The 19,414-nt window shown below is 41.9% G+C and overlaps 1 protein-coding gene across 3 annotated transcripts in view; it reads right to left on the reverse strand.

The window, feature by feature from the left end:
* Nucleotides 1–537: 537 nt before the first annotated feature.
* Nucleotides 538–19,414, reverse strand: part of LOC142464213 (catalase-like) — a 204,931-nt gene continuing 186,054 nt past the window's right edge. The window contains exons 8-13 of one of the 3 annotated variants that reach the window (XM_075567580.1): nucleotides 13,122–13,274; nucleotides 8,256–8,394; nucleotides 7,021–7,151; nucleotides 3,999–4,106; nucleotides 1,513–1,599; nucleotides 538–726 (exon numbers count right to left, since the gene is read on the reverse strand). In XM_075567580.1, the coding sequence (XP_075423695.1) occupies nucleotides 688–726; nucleotides 1,513–1,599; nucleotides 3,999–4,106; nucleotides 7,021–7,151; nucleotides 8,256–8,394; nucleotides 13,122–13,274 (657 nt within the window). In that variant the 3' untranslated portion in view covers nucleotides 538–687. The remainder of the gene's footprint in view (nucleotides 727–1,512; nucleotides 1,600–3,998; nucleotides 4,107–7,020; nucleotides 7,152–8,255; nucleotides 8,395–13,121; nucleotides 13,275–19,414) is intronic. The other 2 variants (XM_075567578.1, XM_075567579.1) reach the window with 2 other exon arrangements.

The following is a 19,414-nucleotide window of genomic DNA, read 5'->3' on the forward strand; positions in this document are numbered from 1 at the left end:
GATTTGCACCAGGGAATTATTTTAGACATAGCGATAATATCCCACAGCGTAATATAATGTCTCATCTCCCTGTTAACGATCCGTGGCCACTTGTATATATAAATATGGCATTTCACTTTGCCTTGAGAGCACACGTGGCTCTAGTTCAGGCTGCCCTATTACTAAATAGGATTGCTGGACCGTGGCAGTGAGGTGGGACATGGCGTTATGGGGTGGGGTCGTGACCTGGGGGAGATTGCGGCATGGCCACGACTATAAGACATTAGTAGCCTAATTCCCACCAGTCACCGGGGCCCCCAACTGCACCAGGATCCTGGGGCTGATAAAGTGGCACTGCCCCCAAAACATGACTTTCTGCCATTCAGTTGGGCAGATTTCAGCTTTTCCTTCAGCATTGTTTGCAACGCTGCCAACCGGAGACACAAAAAGTGGCACACCGCCCTGTAATCCCACGGCCTTTATTTCATTCCAAGTGACTTTTTACACATTTTTCCCCATGCACCGTCCCCTCCCCCCCCCCGCCCACCCCAAGAGATTTGCTGCGGTCCAAAATGTTTGGACCCCCCCCCCGTGCAATTGTGAAATGAACTGCCCGCCGCTCTCTCTCTCCTGCTGATTTGTCCAGTTAAGCAAATTCAATATTGTAAAGATGACAATCTCAGCAAATTATCAGACGAGCAAAGTTTATTAGAAGAGTTTGACCTGGGGCGGGTGTGGACTGTAATCCTGAAAAGCCAAAATATATCTCATTGTTATCTTGTAGTATTACAATGTATACATTATTACACAAAATATTTATAAATACAGACATCCTAATTACCATTGCTAACCAGTATTGAATACGTAGGATCTGCAGAATATCTTTAGTTTCCTTTATGTCAGCTTGCCTTGTGAGTTACGTTATCCGTGTCATGTCCCCTCTGTGCTCCCTGTGTCATGTTATCTGTGGCATGTCCCCTGACTGTTCCTTGTGAGTTACGTTATCCGTGGCATGTCCCCTCTGTGCTCCTTGTGTCATATGTTATCTGTGGCATGTCCCCTGATAGTTCATTGATTTGTTATCTGTGGCATGTCCCCTGCGTGATGTGTTGTCCATGGCATGTCCGTGGGCTCACTGTGTATTGTAGCATGCAGTCCGTGGCATGTCCCGTGTGCTCACTGTGTATTGTAGCATGCAGTCCGTGGCATGTCCCGTGTGCTCACTGTATTGTAGCATGCAGTCCGTGGCATGTCCCGTGTGCTCATGGGTGTATTGTAGCATGCAGTCCGTGGCATGTCCTGTGTGCTCACTGTGTATTGTAGCATGCAGTCTGTGGCATGTCCCGTGTGCTCACTGTGTATTGTAGCAGGCAGTCCGTGGCATGTCCTGTGTACGTCTTGTTGGATATGACATTTGACTGCCTTTCTGTACTGAAGGAATGTAGCCCACTATGCGATTTCTCTTGCCATGGTGGCGTGGATGTGGTTATTCCTGAGTACTACAGAGCAAAAAACTAATGGCTGTTATTTTACCCTTCTCACAACGGCAATGCTCTGTTTATCCAGCTCGGCCTGTACACAGGTGCCGTATTCAGCGTGAATATCTGTGAAGATCTTTATCTGAAAAGCAAAGAAGAGTCATTGTATCTGTGCCTGTGTCAGTCATTGTATCTGTGCCTGTGTCAGTCATTGTATCTGTGCCCGTGTCAGTCATTGTATCTGTGCCCGTGTCAGTCATTGTATCTGTGCCTGTGCCAGTCATTGTATCTGTGCCTGTGTCAGTCATTGTATCTGTGCCCGTGTCAGTCATTGTATCTGTGTCAGAGTCATTGTATCTGTGCCCGTGTCAGAGTCATTGTATCTGTGCCTATGTCAGTCATTGTATCTGTGCCCGTGTCAGTCATTTTATCTGTGTCCGTGTCAGAGTAATTGTATCTGTGCCTGTGTCAGAGTCATTTTATCTGTGCCCGTGTCAGTCATTGTATCTGTGCCCGTGTCAGTCATTGTATCTGTGCCCGTGTCAGTCATTGTATCTGTGCCTGTGTCAGTCATTGTATCTGTGTCCGTGTCAGTCGTATCTGTGCCCGTGTCAGAATAATTGTGTCTGTGCCCGTGTCAGTCATTGTATCTGTGCCCGTGTCAGAGTCATTGTATCTGTGCCCGTCATAGTATCTGTGCCCGTGTCAGTCATTGTATCTGTGCCCGTTTCAGTCATTGTATCTGTGCCCGTGTCAGTCATTGTATCTGTGCCCGTGTCAGTCATTTTATCTGTGCCCGTGTCAGAGTAATTGTATCTGTGCCCGTGTCAGTCATTGTATCTGTGCCCGTGTCAGTCATTGTATCTGTGCCCGTGTCAGTCATTGTATCTGTGCCCGTGTCTGAGTCATTGTATCAGTGCCCATGTTAGAGTAATTGTATCTGTGCCTGTGTCAGAGTAATTGTATCTGTGCCCGTGTCAGTCATTGTATCTGTGCGTGTCTGTCATTGTATCTGTGCCCGTGTCAGTCACTGTATCTGTGCCCGTGTCAGTCATTGTACCTGTGTCCGTGTCAGTCATTGTATCTGTGCGTGTCTGTCATTGTATCTGTGCCTGTGTCAGTCATTGTATCTGTGCCTGTGTCAGAGTAATTGTATCTGTGCCCGTGTCAGTCATTGTATCTGTGCGTGTCTGTCATTGTATCTGTGCCCGTGTCAGTCACTGTATCTGTGCCCGTGTCAGTCATTGTACCTGTGTCCGTGTCAGTCATTGTATCTGTGCCCGTGTCAGAGTAATGGTATCTGTGCCTGTGTGAGTCATTGTATCTGTGCCTGTGTCAGACATTGTATCTGTGCCCGTGTCAGTCATTGTATCTGTGCCCGTGTCAGAGTCATTGTATCTGTGCCCGTGTCAGAGTAATACTATCTGTGCCCATGTCAGAGTCATTGTATCTGTGCCCGTGTCAGTCATTGTATCTGTGCCCGTGTCAGTCATTGTATCTGTGCCCGTGTCAGTCATTGTATCTGTGCCCGTGTCAGTCATTGTATCTGTGCCTGTGTCAGTCATTGTATCTGTGCCCGTATCAGTCATTGTATCTGTGCCCGTGTCAGTCATTGTATCTGTGCCCGTGTCAGTCATTGCATCTGTGCCCGTGTCGGTGTCATTGTATCTGTGACCGTGTCAGTCATTGTATCTGTGCCCGTGTCAGTTATTGTATCTGTGCCCGTGTCAGTCATTGTATCTGTGCCAGTGTCAGTCATTGTATCTGTGCCCGTGTAGGTCATTGTATCTGTGCCCGTGTCGGTCATTGTATCTGTGCCCGTGTCAGAGTAATTGTATCTGTGCCCGTGTCAGTCATTGTATCTGTGCCCGTGTCAGTCATTGTATCTGTGCACGTGTCAGTCATTGTATCTGTGCCCGTGTCAGAGTCATTGTATCTGTGCCCGTGTCAGAGTCATTGTATCTGTGCTCGTGTCAGAGTCATTGTATCTGTGCCCGTGTCAGTCATTGTATCTGTGCCTGTGTCAGTCCCTGTGCCCGTGTCAGTCATTGTATCTGTGCCCATGTCAGTCCTTGTGCCCGTGTCAGAGTCATTGTATCTGTGCCTGTGTCAGAGTCATTGTATCTGTGCCTGTGTCAGAGTCATTGTATCTGTGCCCGTGTCAGTCATTGTATCTGTGTCCGTGTCAGAGTCATTGTATCTGTGCTTGTGTCAGAGTCATTGTATCTGTGCCCGTGTCAGAGTCATTGTATCTTTGCCTGTGTCAGAGTCATTGTATCTGTGCCCGTGTCAGTCCCTGTGCCTGTGTCAGAGTCATTGTATCTGTGCCCGTGTCAGTCATTGTATCTGTACCCGTGTCAGTCCCTGTGCCTGTGTCAGAGTCATTGTATCTTTGCCTGTGTCAGAGTCATTGTATCTGTGCCTGTGCCCTGCTGTGCCCATTATACCCTACCCCCCATGCTTTGGCAATACTGAAATGTTCTTCCATCATGCCAATAAAGCTTATTTGATTTGATGTTGATAGGAAACCCCGATGCTCACGGCTTTTTTCTGGATGGACAGCTGTGCTCCCTTCAGGCTAGCTGCGATGTTCTCACACACTCTCTGCCGCTCCTCCGCACTCAGAACGTTCAGGTAGAAATTCCGCACCTAGGGAGACGACAGCAAAGGAGCTGGAAATAACTGTGAGCTCTGCGGGGTAGCAATATCCACACCTCCCCCCCTACACCCCAACTCTCCAGTACTGTCAACAACACCACAATCTCACAGACACCCCAAGCCCGCTGCCTACGGGTCATCTTTAACGCTGATCTCTCCTTCATTCATCCCAGTCACACGTGACTTGTTCCACGTACATAATGTACATAATGTACTTTTTATAGCAGGTTACTGTTCACTTGCTCTCTGCCACGTACGTTATTTCAGGACAGAGCCACTGATTGCTGTGCGGGTTACTGATTAAATCCCCTGCTCAACTCCAGTCCTCAAGCCTCCCCCTCCCCCCCCCCCCCAACAGGCTAGGGTTTCAGGATGTTCCTGCTTCAGCACAAGTGACTCAATCTCAGTCTTCAACTGCACCAACTGTACTGAAGCAGAGACTGGTTGAGCCACCTGTGTTGATGCAGGGATATCCTGAAACCCTGACCTGTTGGGGGGTGGGGGGGGCTTGAGGACTGGAGATGAGCCCCCCTGAGCTACCCTATACGACCATTACAAGACCCGCTGACACAGGACACGCTTACTTATGGGAACGCCACTTATTCAGTCTTTCAGTCTTTGTGTGTATATATTTGGGATGAATTGGAGCCCAGATTTCAGCACATATACTGTAGGGGCACATATACTGCAGGGGCACATATAATGTAGGGGCATATATACTGCAGGGGCACATATACTGTAGGGGCACATACAGTGGTGTGAAAAAGAAAGTACACCCTCTGTGAATTCTATGGTTTTACATAACAGGACATAATAACAATCATCTGTTCCTTAGCAGGTCTTCAAATTAGGTAAATACAACCTCAGATGAACAACAACACGTGACATATTACACCGTGTCTTGATTTATTGAACAAAAATAAAGCCAAAATGGAGAAGCCGTGTGTGAAAAACTAAGTGCACCTTATGATTCAATAGCTTGTAGAACCACCTTTAGCAGCAATAACTTGAAGTAATCGTTTTCTGTATGACTTTAACAGTCTCTCACATCGTTGTGGAGGAATTTTGGCCCACTCTTCTTTACAACGTTGCTTCAGTTCATTGAGGTTTGTGGGCATTTGTTTATGCACAGCTCTCTTAAGGTCCAGCCACAGCATTTCAATCGGGTTGAGGTCTGGACTTTGACTGGGCCATTGCAACACCTTGATTCTTTTCTTTTTCAGCCATTCTGTTGTAGATTTGCTGGTGTGCTTGAGATCACTGTCCTGTTGCATGACCCAATTTCGGCCAAGTTTTAGCTGTCGGATAGATGGCCTCACATTTGACTCTAGAATACTTTGGTATACAGAGGAGTTCATGGTTGACGCAATGACTGCAAGGTTCCCAGGTTCTGTGGCTGCAAAACAAGCCCAAATCATCACCCCTCCACCACCGTGCTGGACAGTTGGTATGCTGTGTTTGTGCTGATATGCTGTGTTTGGTTTTTGCCAAATGTGGCGCTGTGCATTATGGCCAAACATCTCCACTTTGGTCTCGTCTGTCCAAAGGACATTGTCCAGAAGTCTTGTGGTTTGTTCAGACGCAACTTTGCAAACCTAAGCCGTGCTGCCATGTTCTTTTTAGAGAGAAGAGGCTTTCTCCTGGCAACCCTTCCAAACAAACCATACATGTTCAGTATTTTTCTAATTGTACTGTCATGAACTTTAACATTTAACATGCTAACTGAGGCCTGTAGAGTCTGAGATGTAACTCTTGGGCTTTTTGCAATTTCTCTGAGCATTGCACGGTCTGACCTTGGGGTGAATTTGCTGGGACGTCCACTCCTGGGAAGATTGGCAATTGTCTTGAATGTTTTCCACTTTTGAATAATCTTTCTCACTGTAGAATGAAGGACTTTAAATTGTTTGGAAATAGCCGTATAACCCTTCCCAGATTGATGGGCAACAACAATTGCTTCTCTAAGATCATTGCTGATGTCTTTCCTCCTTGGCATTTTGTTAACACACACGTGAATGCTCCAGACCAGCAAACTGCTAAAACTTTGGCTTTTATATAGGTTTTCACACTTGCTGATGATCAATTAATCAAGGACATTTGATTAGCAGCACCTGTCTGCTACTTAGCATCTTAATTCCTATGGAAGCAGTAAGGGTGTACTTAGTTTTTCACACATGGCTTCTCCATTTTGGCTTTATTTTTGTTAAATCATGACACGGTGTAATATGTCATGTGTTGTTGTTCATCTGAGGTTGTATTTACCTAATTTCTAGACCTACTAAGGAACAGATGATTGTTATTATGCCCTGATATGTAAAACCATAGAATTCAAAGAGGGTGTACTTTCTTTTTCACACAACTGTATACTGTAGGGGCACATATACTGTAGGGGCACATATACTGTAGGGGCAGTATTGGGCGTCCCCCCCATTTTCTCCTTTATCTCTTTGTTTAGCATGGATCGCTGGGCCGGTCACTTTACCCAGGTCCGGTATTAGGGATATCTCGGCTTCAGCACAGGTGCCTAACTCGGTGGCTGCGTTGACTGAATCCCGTGCTGAATCCTAAAAAAACTGTCCTGTTGGTGGCCTTTGAGGACTGGAGTGGGCCACCCCTGACTTAACCCGTTCACTGCTGGGAGAGTCCAGCACAGCATTGCTTTGGGTTGCAGTCTGCATAGCAGTGAAGGGGCATAAGGCGCAACCTATGTATCAGCCCTGGCGGGTTGGCATGAGGTTGGAGTTATGAGAGAGCCTCACGGGGCCAGTTTCAGGGGCTTATTCCCAAATCCGTGCTAGCTGGAGACAGAATGGGGGTTAGCATGAGAAGCAGTCAGTGTGACCCTGTTAACCCCTTGGTTTCCAGTGCGCAAGCACGTGAATGTCCAGACAAATCCCCTGTAAGTTACCTGAGTCACATCATCTTCCTCCGTGTCCTCGTGCCTGGCCACGTCGCCACACGCGCTGTACACGGTCTCGTTAAACTCCTCAGAATCCTCCGGACCGCCGAAGCTGTTTGGATAATAGTTTACTGCGTTCCCTTCAGTAAGAAAGAAACACTTTGTGAGGTTTCCCCCCGAGTAACAATGTATCAACTAAGGACAATAGCATCATTTTCCTCCCGCAAATAGCATAGTGTAAGGGATAATCATATGCAAATCATATGCAAATTATATGCAAATTACATGCAAATCAGTCATCGCCATATCTTCTTCTAGCCACTAAAGTCCGTTAAGGTTATTGCAGGGACAGGACGTTGTTATGTAAGTCAGGGGGGCTCAACTACAGCCCTCAAGCCCCCTCAACAGGTCAGGTTTTCAAGATATCCTTGCTTCAGCACAAGTGGCTAAATCAGTCCCTGCGTCAGCACAGCTGGCTCAATCAGTCAAAGACTGAGCCTCTGATTGAGCCACCTGTGCTGAAGCTGGGATGTCCTGAAAACCTGAACTGTTTAGGGGGCTTGAGTTGAGCCCCCTGATTTAAGTCATCAGTAATCTTGCCGTTACCCCACGCAGCCGCTGAAATAGGTCTTTTGCCGGGTCTAGGTACGTGTAACGCCACCGATAGCCATCATTTCATTAACATCCCATTATTCCCCGCTCCCCTTCAGATCACACCTATCAGTTTCATACCGAGCCTGCTAAGTGTATCTCCTGTTAGCGGGCGCCGGATTCTTATTCCGCCCCACACAGGAGCGGGTTCTCCTCAATTTACACCAATCTCCGGGGCGCACTAACACTTTAAACATGTGGACCCATAATTTCGACACCACACGGCTTATTCAAGTGAAATACAGTCAAGTGAATATGCGATAAGGTGCCTTATAACAGGGGTGCGCAAACTGGGGGGCGCAAGCTTTTTCAGGGGGGATGCGGCTGTTGCAGAGGCCCCGTGCTCTTCCCCAAGTCATTTAAATTACATGCCAGGGGATCGCGCCAGGCCTTTGCAACGTACCTTACCTTCGACGACGCGTCGCCATGGCAACGCCGCGGGTCACGTTGCCATGGCCCAGCCTCATTTGACTCTGAAGACAAGGTAAGGTGGGGGGTGCGAGCAGGGGGGAGCGCAAGCAGGGGGGCCCAGCAGGAGAGTTTGCCACATGTGACCTGCGCCTTGTTACTGTGTATCAGCATTGAACAATTACCTTGGTTGTTTCCCATGGCCATGAATCCATCTCTCAGATAATTTGCCACTTTAGATTTGTGGGGAGAGTTTACAGGGATCTGGGTGTAATTGACTCCCAGGCGGTACCTCTGGGCATCGGGATACGCAAACAGGCGGCCCTGAAATACACAGCACAGCGCTTAGCCGGCAGAAGCAGGATTGTGCAAATGTGTTTTTGGACGGCCCTGGCCGTAATCTCGCCGATTCCTAACTAAATATTGTAACATTGTTTGTTGCCAAAGTCCCCGGGATTCATTTTGTGACCTTACTCTGCGCCAAGGGGTGAGTTACAGGGTTTGACCATTTATTATGGATCAGTAGGGCTACGAATATATATAACACTCACTGCTGGCCCAGCTGAGGGAGACCGGGTCAAGCTAGCAGTAAATCAGAATCAAGCAGCAGAGAAGCCTTATATCTCACGATGTAATATATCTCCTGCCTCAACTGGTTAATCATTACCAGTTCCTATTGTCCTGTACTAGTTGCAGCTCCGGCTACTTTGCTTCACCACTTATGGTAGTGTAGAAAGATACATGACAGATAGGGCTGTACACCTCAATATTGTCTATCCCCAGAACCTGTGTGTGTGTGTTACTCTCTGCCTGGTCACCCTATGTGTGTGTGTATTACTCTCTGCCTGGTCACCCTATGTGTGTGTGTATTACTCTCTGCCTGGTCACCCTATGTATGTGTGTATTACTCTCTGCCTGGTCACCCTATGTGTGTGTGTGTGTGTGTGTGTGTGTATTACTCTCTGCCTGGTCACCCTATGTGTGTGTGTGTGTATTACTCTCTGCCTGGTCACCCTATGTGTGTGTGTGTGTGTGTGTGTGTGTGTGTGTGTGTGTGTATTACTCTCTGCCTGGTCACCCTATGTGTGTGTATTACTCTCTGCCTGGTCACCCTATGTGTGTGTATTACTCTCTGCCTGGTCACCCTATGTGTGTGTGTATTACTCTCTGACTGGTCACCCTATGTATGTATGTGTGTGTGTATTACTCTCTGCCTGGTCACCCTATGTGTGTGTGTATTACTCTCTGCCTGGTCACCGTATGTGTGTGTGTGTGTTACTCTCTGCCTGGTCACTCTATGTGTGTGTGTATTACTCTCTGCCTGGTCACCCTATGTGTGTGTGTATTACTCTCTGCCTGGTCACCCTATGTGTGTGTGTATTACTCTCTGCCTGGTCACCCTATGTGTGTGTGTATTACTCTGCCTGGTCACCCTATGTGTGTGTGTGTGTGTGTGTATTACTCTCTGCCTGGTCACCCTATGTGTGTGTGTATTACTCTCTGCCTGGTCACGCTATGTGTGGGTGTATTACTCTCTGCCTGGTCACCCTATGTGTGTGTGTATTACTCTCTGCCTGGTCACCCTATGTGTGTGTGTGTATTACTCTCTGCCTGGTCACCCTATGTGTGTGTGTATTACTCTCTGCCTGGTCACGCTATGTGTGTGTGTATTACTCTCTGCCTGGTCACCCTATGTGTGTGTGTATTACTCTGCCTGGTCACCCAATGTGTGTGTGTGTGTGTTACTCTCTGCCTGGTCACCCTATGTATGTGTGTGTATTACTCTCTGCCTGGTCACCCTATGTGTGTGTGTATTACTCTCTGCCTGGTCACCCTATGTGTTTGTGTATTACTCTCTGCCTGGTCACCCTATGTATGTATGTGTGTGTATTACTCTCTGCCTGGTCACCCTATGTGTGTGTGTATTACTCTCTGCCTGGTCACCCTATGTGTGTGTGTATTACTCTCTGCCTGGTCACCCTATGTGTATGTGTATTACTCTCTGCCTGGTCACCCTATGTGTGTGTGTATTACTCTCTGCCTGGTCACCCTATGTGTGTGTGTATTACTCTCTGCCTGGTCACCCTATGTGTGTGTGTGTATTACTCTCTGCCTGGTCACCCTATGTGTGTGTGTATTACTCTCTGCCTGGTCACCCTATGTGTGTGTGTGTATTACTCTCTGCCTGGTCACCCTATGTGTGTGTGTATTACTCTCTGCCTGGTCATCCTATGTGTGTGTGTATTACTCTCTGCCTGGTCACCCTATGTGTGTGTGTGTGTGTATTACTCTCTGCCTGGTCACCCTATGTGTGTGTGTATTACTCTCTGCCTGGTCACGCTATGTGTGTGTGTATTACTCTCTGCCTGGTCACCCTATGTGTGTGTGTATTACTCTCTGCCTGGTCACCCTATGTGTGTGTGTGTGTATTACTCTCTGCCTGGTCACCCTATGTGTGTGTGTGTGTCTGTATTACTCTCTGCCTGGTCACGCTATGTGTGTGTATTACTCTCTGCCTGGTCACCCTATGTGTGTGTATTACTCTGCCTGGTCACCCAATGTGTGTGTGTGTTACTCTCTGCCTGGTCACCCTATGTATGTGTGTGTATTACTCTCTGCCTGGTCACGCTATGTGTGTGTGTATTACTCTCTGCCTGGTCACCCTATGTGTGTGTGTATTACTCTCTGACTGGTCACCCTATGTATGTATGTGTGTGTATTACTCTCTGCCTGGTCACCCTATGTGTGTGTGTATTACTCTCTGACTGGTCACCCTATGTATGTATGTGTGTGTATTACTCTCTGCCTGGTCACCCTATGTATGTGTGTATTACTCTCTGCCTGGTCACCCTATGTGTGTGTGTATTACTCTCTGCCTGGTCACCCTATGTGTGTGTATTACTCTGCCTGGTCACCCTATGTATGTATGTGTGTGTATTATTCTCTGCCTGGTCACCCTATGTGTGTGTGTATTACTCTCTGCCTGGTCACCCTATGTGTGTGTGTATTACTCTCTCCCTGGTCACTCTATGTATGTGTGTATTACTCTCTGCCTGGTCACCCTATGAGTGTGTGTGTATTACTCTCTGCCTGGTCACCCTATGTGTGTGTGTATTACTCTCAGCCTGGTCACCCTATGTGTGTGTGTATTACTCTCAGCCTGGTCACCCTATGTGTGTGTGTGTATTACTCTCTGCCTGGTCACCCTATGTGTGTGTGTATTTCTCTCTGCCTGGTCACCCTATGTGTGTGTGTATTACTCTCTGCCTGGTCACCCTATGTGTGTGTGTATTACTCTCTGCCTGGTCACGCTATGTGTGTGTGTATTACTCTCTGCCTGGTCACCCTATGTGTGTGTGTATTACTCTCTGCCTGGTCACCCTATGTGTGTGTGTGTGTGTGTATTACTCTCTGCCTGGTCACCCTATGTGTGTGTGTGTGTGTGTATTACTCTCTGCCTGGTCACCCTATGTGTGTCTGTATTACTCTCTGCCTGGTCACGCTATGTGTGTGTATTACTCTCTGCCTGGTCACCCTATGTGTGTGTATTACTCTGCCTGGTCACCCAATGTGTTTGTGTGTTACTCTGCCTGGTCACCCAATGTGTGTGTGTATTACTCTCTGCCTGGTCACCCTATGTGTGTGTATTACTCTGCCTGGTCACCCAATGTGTTTGTGTGTTACTCTGCCTGGTCACCCAATGTATGTGTGTATTACTCTCTGCCTGGTCACCCTATGTGTGTGTGTATTACTCTGCCTGGTCACCCAATGTGTGTGTGTATTACTCTCTGCCTGGTCACCCTATGTATGTGTGTGTATTACTCTCTGCCTGGTCACGCTATGTGTGTGTGTATTACTCTCTGCCTGGTCACCCTATGTGTGTGTGTATTACTCTCTGACTGGTCACCCTATGTATGTATGTGTGTGTATTACTCTCTGCCTGGTCACCCTATGTATGTGTGTATTACTCTCTGCCTGGTCACCCTATGTGTGTGTGTATTACTCTCTGCCTGGTCACCCTATGTATGTATGTGTGTGTATTATTCTCTGCCTGGTCACCCTATGTGTGTGTGTATTACTCTCTCCCTGGTCACTCTATGTATGTGTGTATTACTCTCTGCCTGGTCACCCTATGTGTGTGTGTATTACTCTCTGCCTGGTCACCCTATGTGTATGTGTATTACTCTCTGCCTGGTCACCCTATGTGTGTGTGTATTACTCTCAGCCTGGTCACCCTATGTGTGTGTGTATTACTCTCTGCCTGGTCACCCTATGTATGTATGTGTGTGTATTATTCTCTGCCTGGTCACCCTATGTGTGTGTGTATTACTCTCTGCCTGGTCACCCTATGTGTGTGTGTATTACTCTCTCCCTGGTCACTCTATGTATGTGTGTATTACTCTCTGCCTGGTCACCCTATGTGTGTGTGTATTACTCTCTGCCTGGTCACCCTATGTGTATGTGTATTACTCTCTGCCTGGTCACCCTATGTGTGTGTGTATTACTCTCAGCCTGGTCACCCTATGTGTGTGTGTATTACTCTCTGCCTGGTCACCCTATGGGTGTGTGTGTATTACTCTCTGCCTGGTCACCCTATGTGTGTGTGTATTTCTCTCTGCCTGGTCACCCTATGTGTGTGTGTATTACTCTCTGCCTGGTCACCCTATGTGTGTATGTATTACTCTCTGCTTGGTCACCCTATGTAGTGTATGTGTGTATAACTCTGTGCCTGGCCACCCTATGTATGTGTGTATTACTCTCTGCCTGGTCACCCTATGTATGTGTGTGTGTATTACTCTCTGCTTGGTCACCCTATGTGTGTGTGTATTACTCTGCCTGGTCACCCTATGTATGTATGTGTGTGTATTACTCTCTGCCTGGTCACCCTATGTGTGTGTGTATTACTCTCTGCCTGGTCACCCTATGTGTGTGTGTATTACTCTCTGCCTGGTCACCCTATGTGTGTGTGTATGACTCTCTGCCTGGTCCTCTCGTTAGTACCGACCCTGCCCAATAGAACAGTAAAGCATTAAACGAGGTTAGCAGCCTACATGCAGCATTTTGTCAGGACTGGGTTCGATCCCGGGGGGCATGTTTCTGGGTTCGAATGCCATCTGCTCCACCTCCGCAAAATAATTCACAGGGTTTCTGTTTAGGGTCAGTCTGCCCACAGGGATCAGAGGGAAATCATTGTAGCACCAAACCTGTGCAATGGGGAGCAGACAATATGTGTTATATTAGTCATTATCATACCGGCACATCTCATGTTATCATGATGCACATACTAAATACACATTCATTACATTATTATACCGGCACATCTCATGTTATCATGATACACATACTAAATACACATTCATTACATTATTATACAGCACATCTCATGTTATCATGATACACATACTAAATACACATTCATTACATTATTATACCGGCACATCTCATGTTATCATGATGCACATACTAAATACACATTCATTACATTATTATACAGCACATCTCATGTTATCATGATACACATACTAAATACACATTCATTACATTATTATACAGCACATCTCATGTTATCATGATACACATACTAAATACACATTCATTACATTATTATACAGCACATCTCATGTTATCATGATGCACATACTAAATACACATTCATTACATTATTATACCGGCACATCTCATGTTATCATGATGCACATACTAAATACACATTCATTACATTATTATACAGCACATCTCATGTTATCATGATGCACATACTAAATACACATTCATTACATTATTATACAGCACATCTCATGTTATCATGATGCACATACTAAATACACATTCATTACATTATTATACAGCACATCTCATGTTATCATGATGCACATACTAAATACACATTCATTACATTATTATACAGCACATCTCATGTTATCATGATACACATACTAAATACACATTCATTACATTATTATACCGGCACATCTCATGTTATCATGATGCACATACTAAATACACATTCATTACATTATTATACCGGCACATCTCATGTTATCATGATGCACATACTAAATACACATTCATTACATTATTATACCGGCACATCTCATGTTATCATGATGCACATACTAAATACACATTCATTACATTATTATACCGGCACATCTCATTTTATCATAATACACATACTAAATACACATTCATTACATTATTATACTGGCACATCTCATGTTATCATGATACACATACTAAATACACATTCATTACATTATTATACCGGCACATCTCATGTTATCATGATGCACATACTAAATACACATTCATTACATTATTATACAGCACATCTCATGTTATCATGATACACATACTAAATACACATTCATTACATTATTATACCGGCACATCTCATTTTATCATAATACACATACTAAATACACATTCATTACATTATTATACTGGCACATCTCATGTTATCATGATACACATACTAAATACACATTCATTACATTATTATACCGGCACATCTCATGTTATCATGATGCACATACTAAATACACATTCATTACATTATTATACAGCACATCTCATGTTATCATGATGCACATACTATATACACATTCATTACATTATTATACAGCACATCTCATGTTATCATGATGCACATACTAAATACACATTCATTACATTATTATACAGCACATCTCATGTTATCATGATGCACATACTAAATACACATTCATTACATTATTATACAGCACATCTCATGTTATCATGATGCACATACTAAATACACATTCATTACATTATTATACCGGCACATCTCATGTTATCATGATGCACATACTAAATACACATTCATTACATTATTATACAGCACATCTCATGTTATCATGATGCACATACTAAATACACATTCATTACATTATTATACAGCACATCTTATGTTATCATGATGCACATACTAAATACACATTCATTACATTATTATACAGCACATCTCATGTTATCATGATGCACATACTAAATACACATTCATTACATTATTATACAGCACATCTCATGTTATCATGATACACATACTAAATACACATTCATTACATTATTATACCGGCACATCTCATGTTATCATGATGCACATACTAAATACACATTCATTACATTATTATACAGCACATCTCATGTTATCATGATACACATACTAAATACACATTCATTACATTATTATACCGGCACATCTCATGTTATCATGATGCACATACTAAATACACATTCATTACATTATTATACCGGCACATCTCATGTTATCATGATGCACATACTAAATACACATTCATTACATTATTATACCGGCACATCTCATGTTATCATGATGCACATACTAAATACACATTCATTACATTATTATACAGCACATCTCATGTTATCATGATACACATACTAAATACACATTCATTACATTATTATACCGGCACATCTCATGTTATCATGATGCACATACTAAATACACATTCATTACATTATTATACAGCACATCTCATGTTATCATGATACACATACTAAATACACATTCATTACATTATTATACCGGCACATCTCATGTTATCATGATGCACATACTAAATACACATTCATTACATTATTATACCGGCACATCTCATGTTATCATGATACACATACTAAATACACATTCATTACATTATTATACAGCACATCTCATGTTATCATGATACACATACTAAATACACATTCATTACATTATTATACAGCACATCTCATGTTATCATGATGCACATACTAAATACACATTCATTACATTATTATACAGCACATCTCATGTTATCATGATACACATACTAAATACACATTCATTACATTATTATACCGGCACATCTCATGTTATCATGATGCACATACTAAATACACATTCATTACATTATTATACAGCACATCTCATGTTATCATGATGCACATACTAAATACACATTCATTACATTATTATACCGGCACATCTCATGTTATCATGATGCACATACTAAATACACATTCATTACATTATTATACCGGCACATCTCATGTTATCATGATACACATACTAAATACACATTCATTACATTATTATACAGCACATCTCATGTTATCATGATGCACATACTAAATACACATTCATTACATTATTATACCGGCACATCTCATGTTATCATGATGCACATACTAAATACACATTCATTACATTATTATACCGGCACATCTCATGTTATCATGATGCACATACTAAATACACATTCATTACATTATTATACAGCACATCTCATGTTATCATGATGCACATACTAAATACACATTCATTACATTATTATACAGCACATCTCATGTTATCATGATACACATACTAAATACACATTCATTACATTATTATACAGCACATCTCATGTTATCATGATGCACATACTAAATACACATTCATTACATTATTATACAGCACATCTCATGTTATCATGATGCACATACTAAATACACATTCATTACATTATTATACCGGCACATCTCATGTTATCATGATGCACATACTAAATACACATTCATTACATTATTATACAGCCCATCTCATGTTATCATGATGCACATACTAAATACACATTCATTACATTATTATACCGGCACATCTCATGTTATCATGATGCACATACTAAATACACATTCATTACATTATTATACCGGCACATTTCATGTTATCATGATACACATACTAAATACACATTCATTACATTATTATACAGCACATCCCATGTTATCATGATGCGCATACTAAATACACATTCATTACATTATTATACCGGCACATCTCATGTTATCATGATGCACATACTAAATACACATTCATTACATTATTATACCGGCACATCTCATGTTATCATGATGCACATACTAAATACACATTCATTACATTATTATACAGCACATCTCATGTTATCATGATACACATACTAAATACACATTCATTACATTATTATACTGGCACATCTCATGTTATCATGATACACATACTAAATACACATTCATTACATTATTATACAGCACATCTCATGTTATCATGATGCACATACTAAATACACATTCATTACATTATTATACCGGCACATTTCATGTTATCATGATACACATACTAAATACACATTCATTACATTATTATACAGCCCATCTCATGTTATCATGATGCACATACTAAATACACATTCATTACATTATTATACAGCACATCTCATGTTATCATGATGCACATACTAAATACACATTCATTACATTATTATACAGCACATCTCATGTTATCATGATGCACATACTAAATACACATTCATTACATTATTATACAGCACATCTCATGTTATCATAATGCACATACTAAATACACATTCATTACATTATTATACAGCACATCTCATGTTATCATGATGCACATACTAAATACACATTCATTACATTATTATACAGCACATCTCATGTTATCATGATGCACATACTAAATACACATTCATTACATTATTATACCGGCACATCTCATGTTATCATGATGCACATACTAAATACACATTCATTACATTATTATACAGCACATCTCATGTTATCATGATGCACATACTAAATACACATTCATTACATTATTATACCGGCACATTTCATGTTATCATGATACACATACTAAATACACATTCATTACATTATTATACAGCCCATCTCATGTTATCATGATGCACATACTAAATACACATTCATTACATTATTATACAGCACATCTCATGTTATCATGATGCACATACTAAATACACATTCATTACATTATTATACAGCACATCTCATGTTATCATGATGCACATACTAAATACACATTCATTACATTATTATACAGCACATCTCATGTTATCATGATGCACATACTAAATACACATTCATTACATTATTATACCGGCACATCTCATGTTTTCATGATGCACATACTAAATACACATTCATTACATTATTATACCGGCACATCTCATGTTTTCATGATGCACATACTAAATACACATTCATTACATTATTATACCGCACATCTCATGTTATCATGATACACATACTAAATACACATTCATTACATTATTATACCGGCACATCTCATGTTATCATGATGCACATACTAAATACACATTCATTACATTATTATACAGCACATCTCATGTTATCATGATACACATACTAAATACACATTCATTACATTATTATACAGCACATCTCATGTTATCATGATGCACATACTAAATACACATTCATTACATTATTATACAGCACATCTCATGTTATCATGATACACATACTAAATACACATTCATTACATTATTATACAGCACATCTCATGTTATCATGATGCACATACTAAATACACATTCATTACATTATTATACCGGCACATCTCATGTTTTCATGATGCACATACTAAATACACATTCATTACATTATTATACCGGCACATCTCATGTTTTCATGATGCACATACTAAATACACATTCATTACATTATTATACAGCACATCTCATGTTATCATGATGCACATACTAAATACACATTCATTACATTATTATACCGGCACATCTCATGTTATCATGATGCACATACTAAATACACATTCATTACATTATTATACAGCACATCTCATGTTATCATGATACACATACTAAATACACATTCATTACATTATTATACAGCACATCTCATGTTATCATGATGCACATACTAAATACACATTCATTACATTATTATACAGCACATCTCATGTTATCATGATACATATACTAAATACACATTCATTACATTATTATACAGCACATCTCATGTTATAATGATGCACATACTAAATACACATTCATTACATTATTATACCGGCACGTCTCATGTTATCATGATGCACATACTAAATACACATTCATTACATTATTATACCGGCACGTCTCATGTTATCATGATACACATACTAAATACACATTCATTACATTATTATACAGCACATCTCATGTTATCATGATACACATACTAAATACACATTCATTACATTATTATACCGCACATCTCATGTTATCATGATGCACATACTAAATACACATTCATTACATTATTATACAGCACATCTCATGTTATCATGATGCACATACTAAATACACATTCATTACATTATTATACAGCACATCTCATGTTATCATGATACACATACTAAATACACATTCATTACATTATTATACCGGCACGTCTCATGTTATCATGATGCACATACTAAATATACATTCATTAAATTATTATACAGCACATCTCATGTTATCATGATGCACAT

This window comes from Ascaphus truei, chromosome 12, assembly GCF_040206685.1.
Source record: "Ascaphus truei isolate aAscTru1 chromosome 12, aAscTru1.hap1, whole genome shotgun sequence".
NCBI classification, from domain to species: Eukaryota; Metazoa; Chordata; class Amphibia; order Anura; family Ascaphidae; genus Ascaphus; species Ascaphus truei.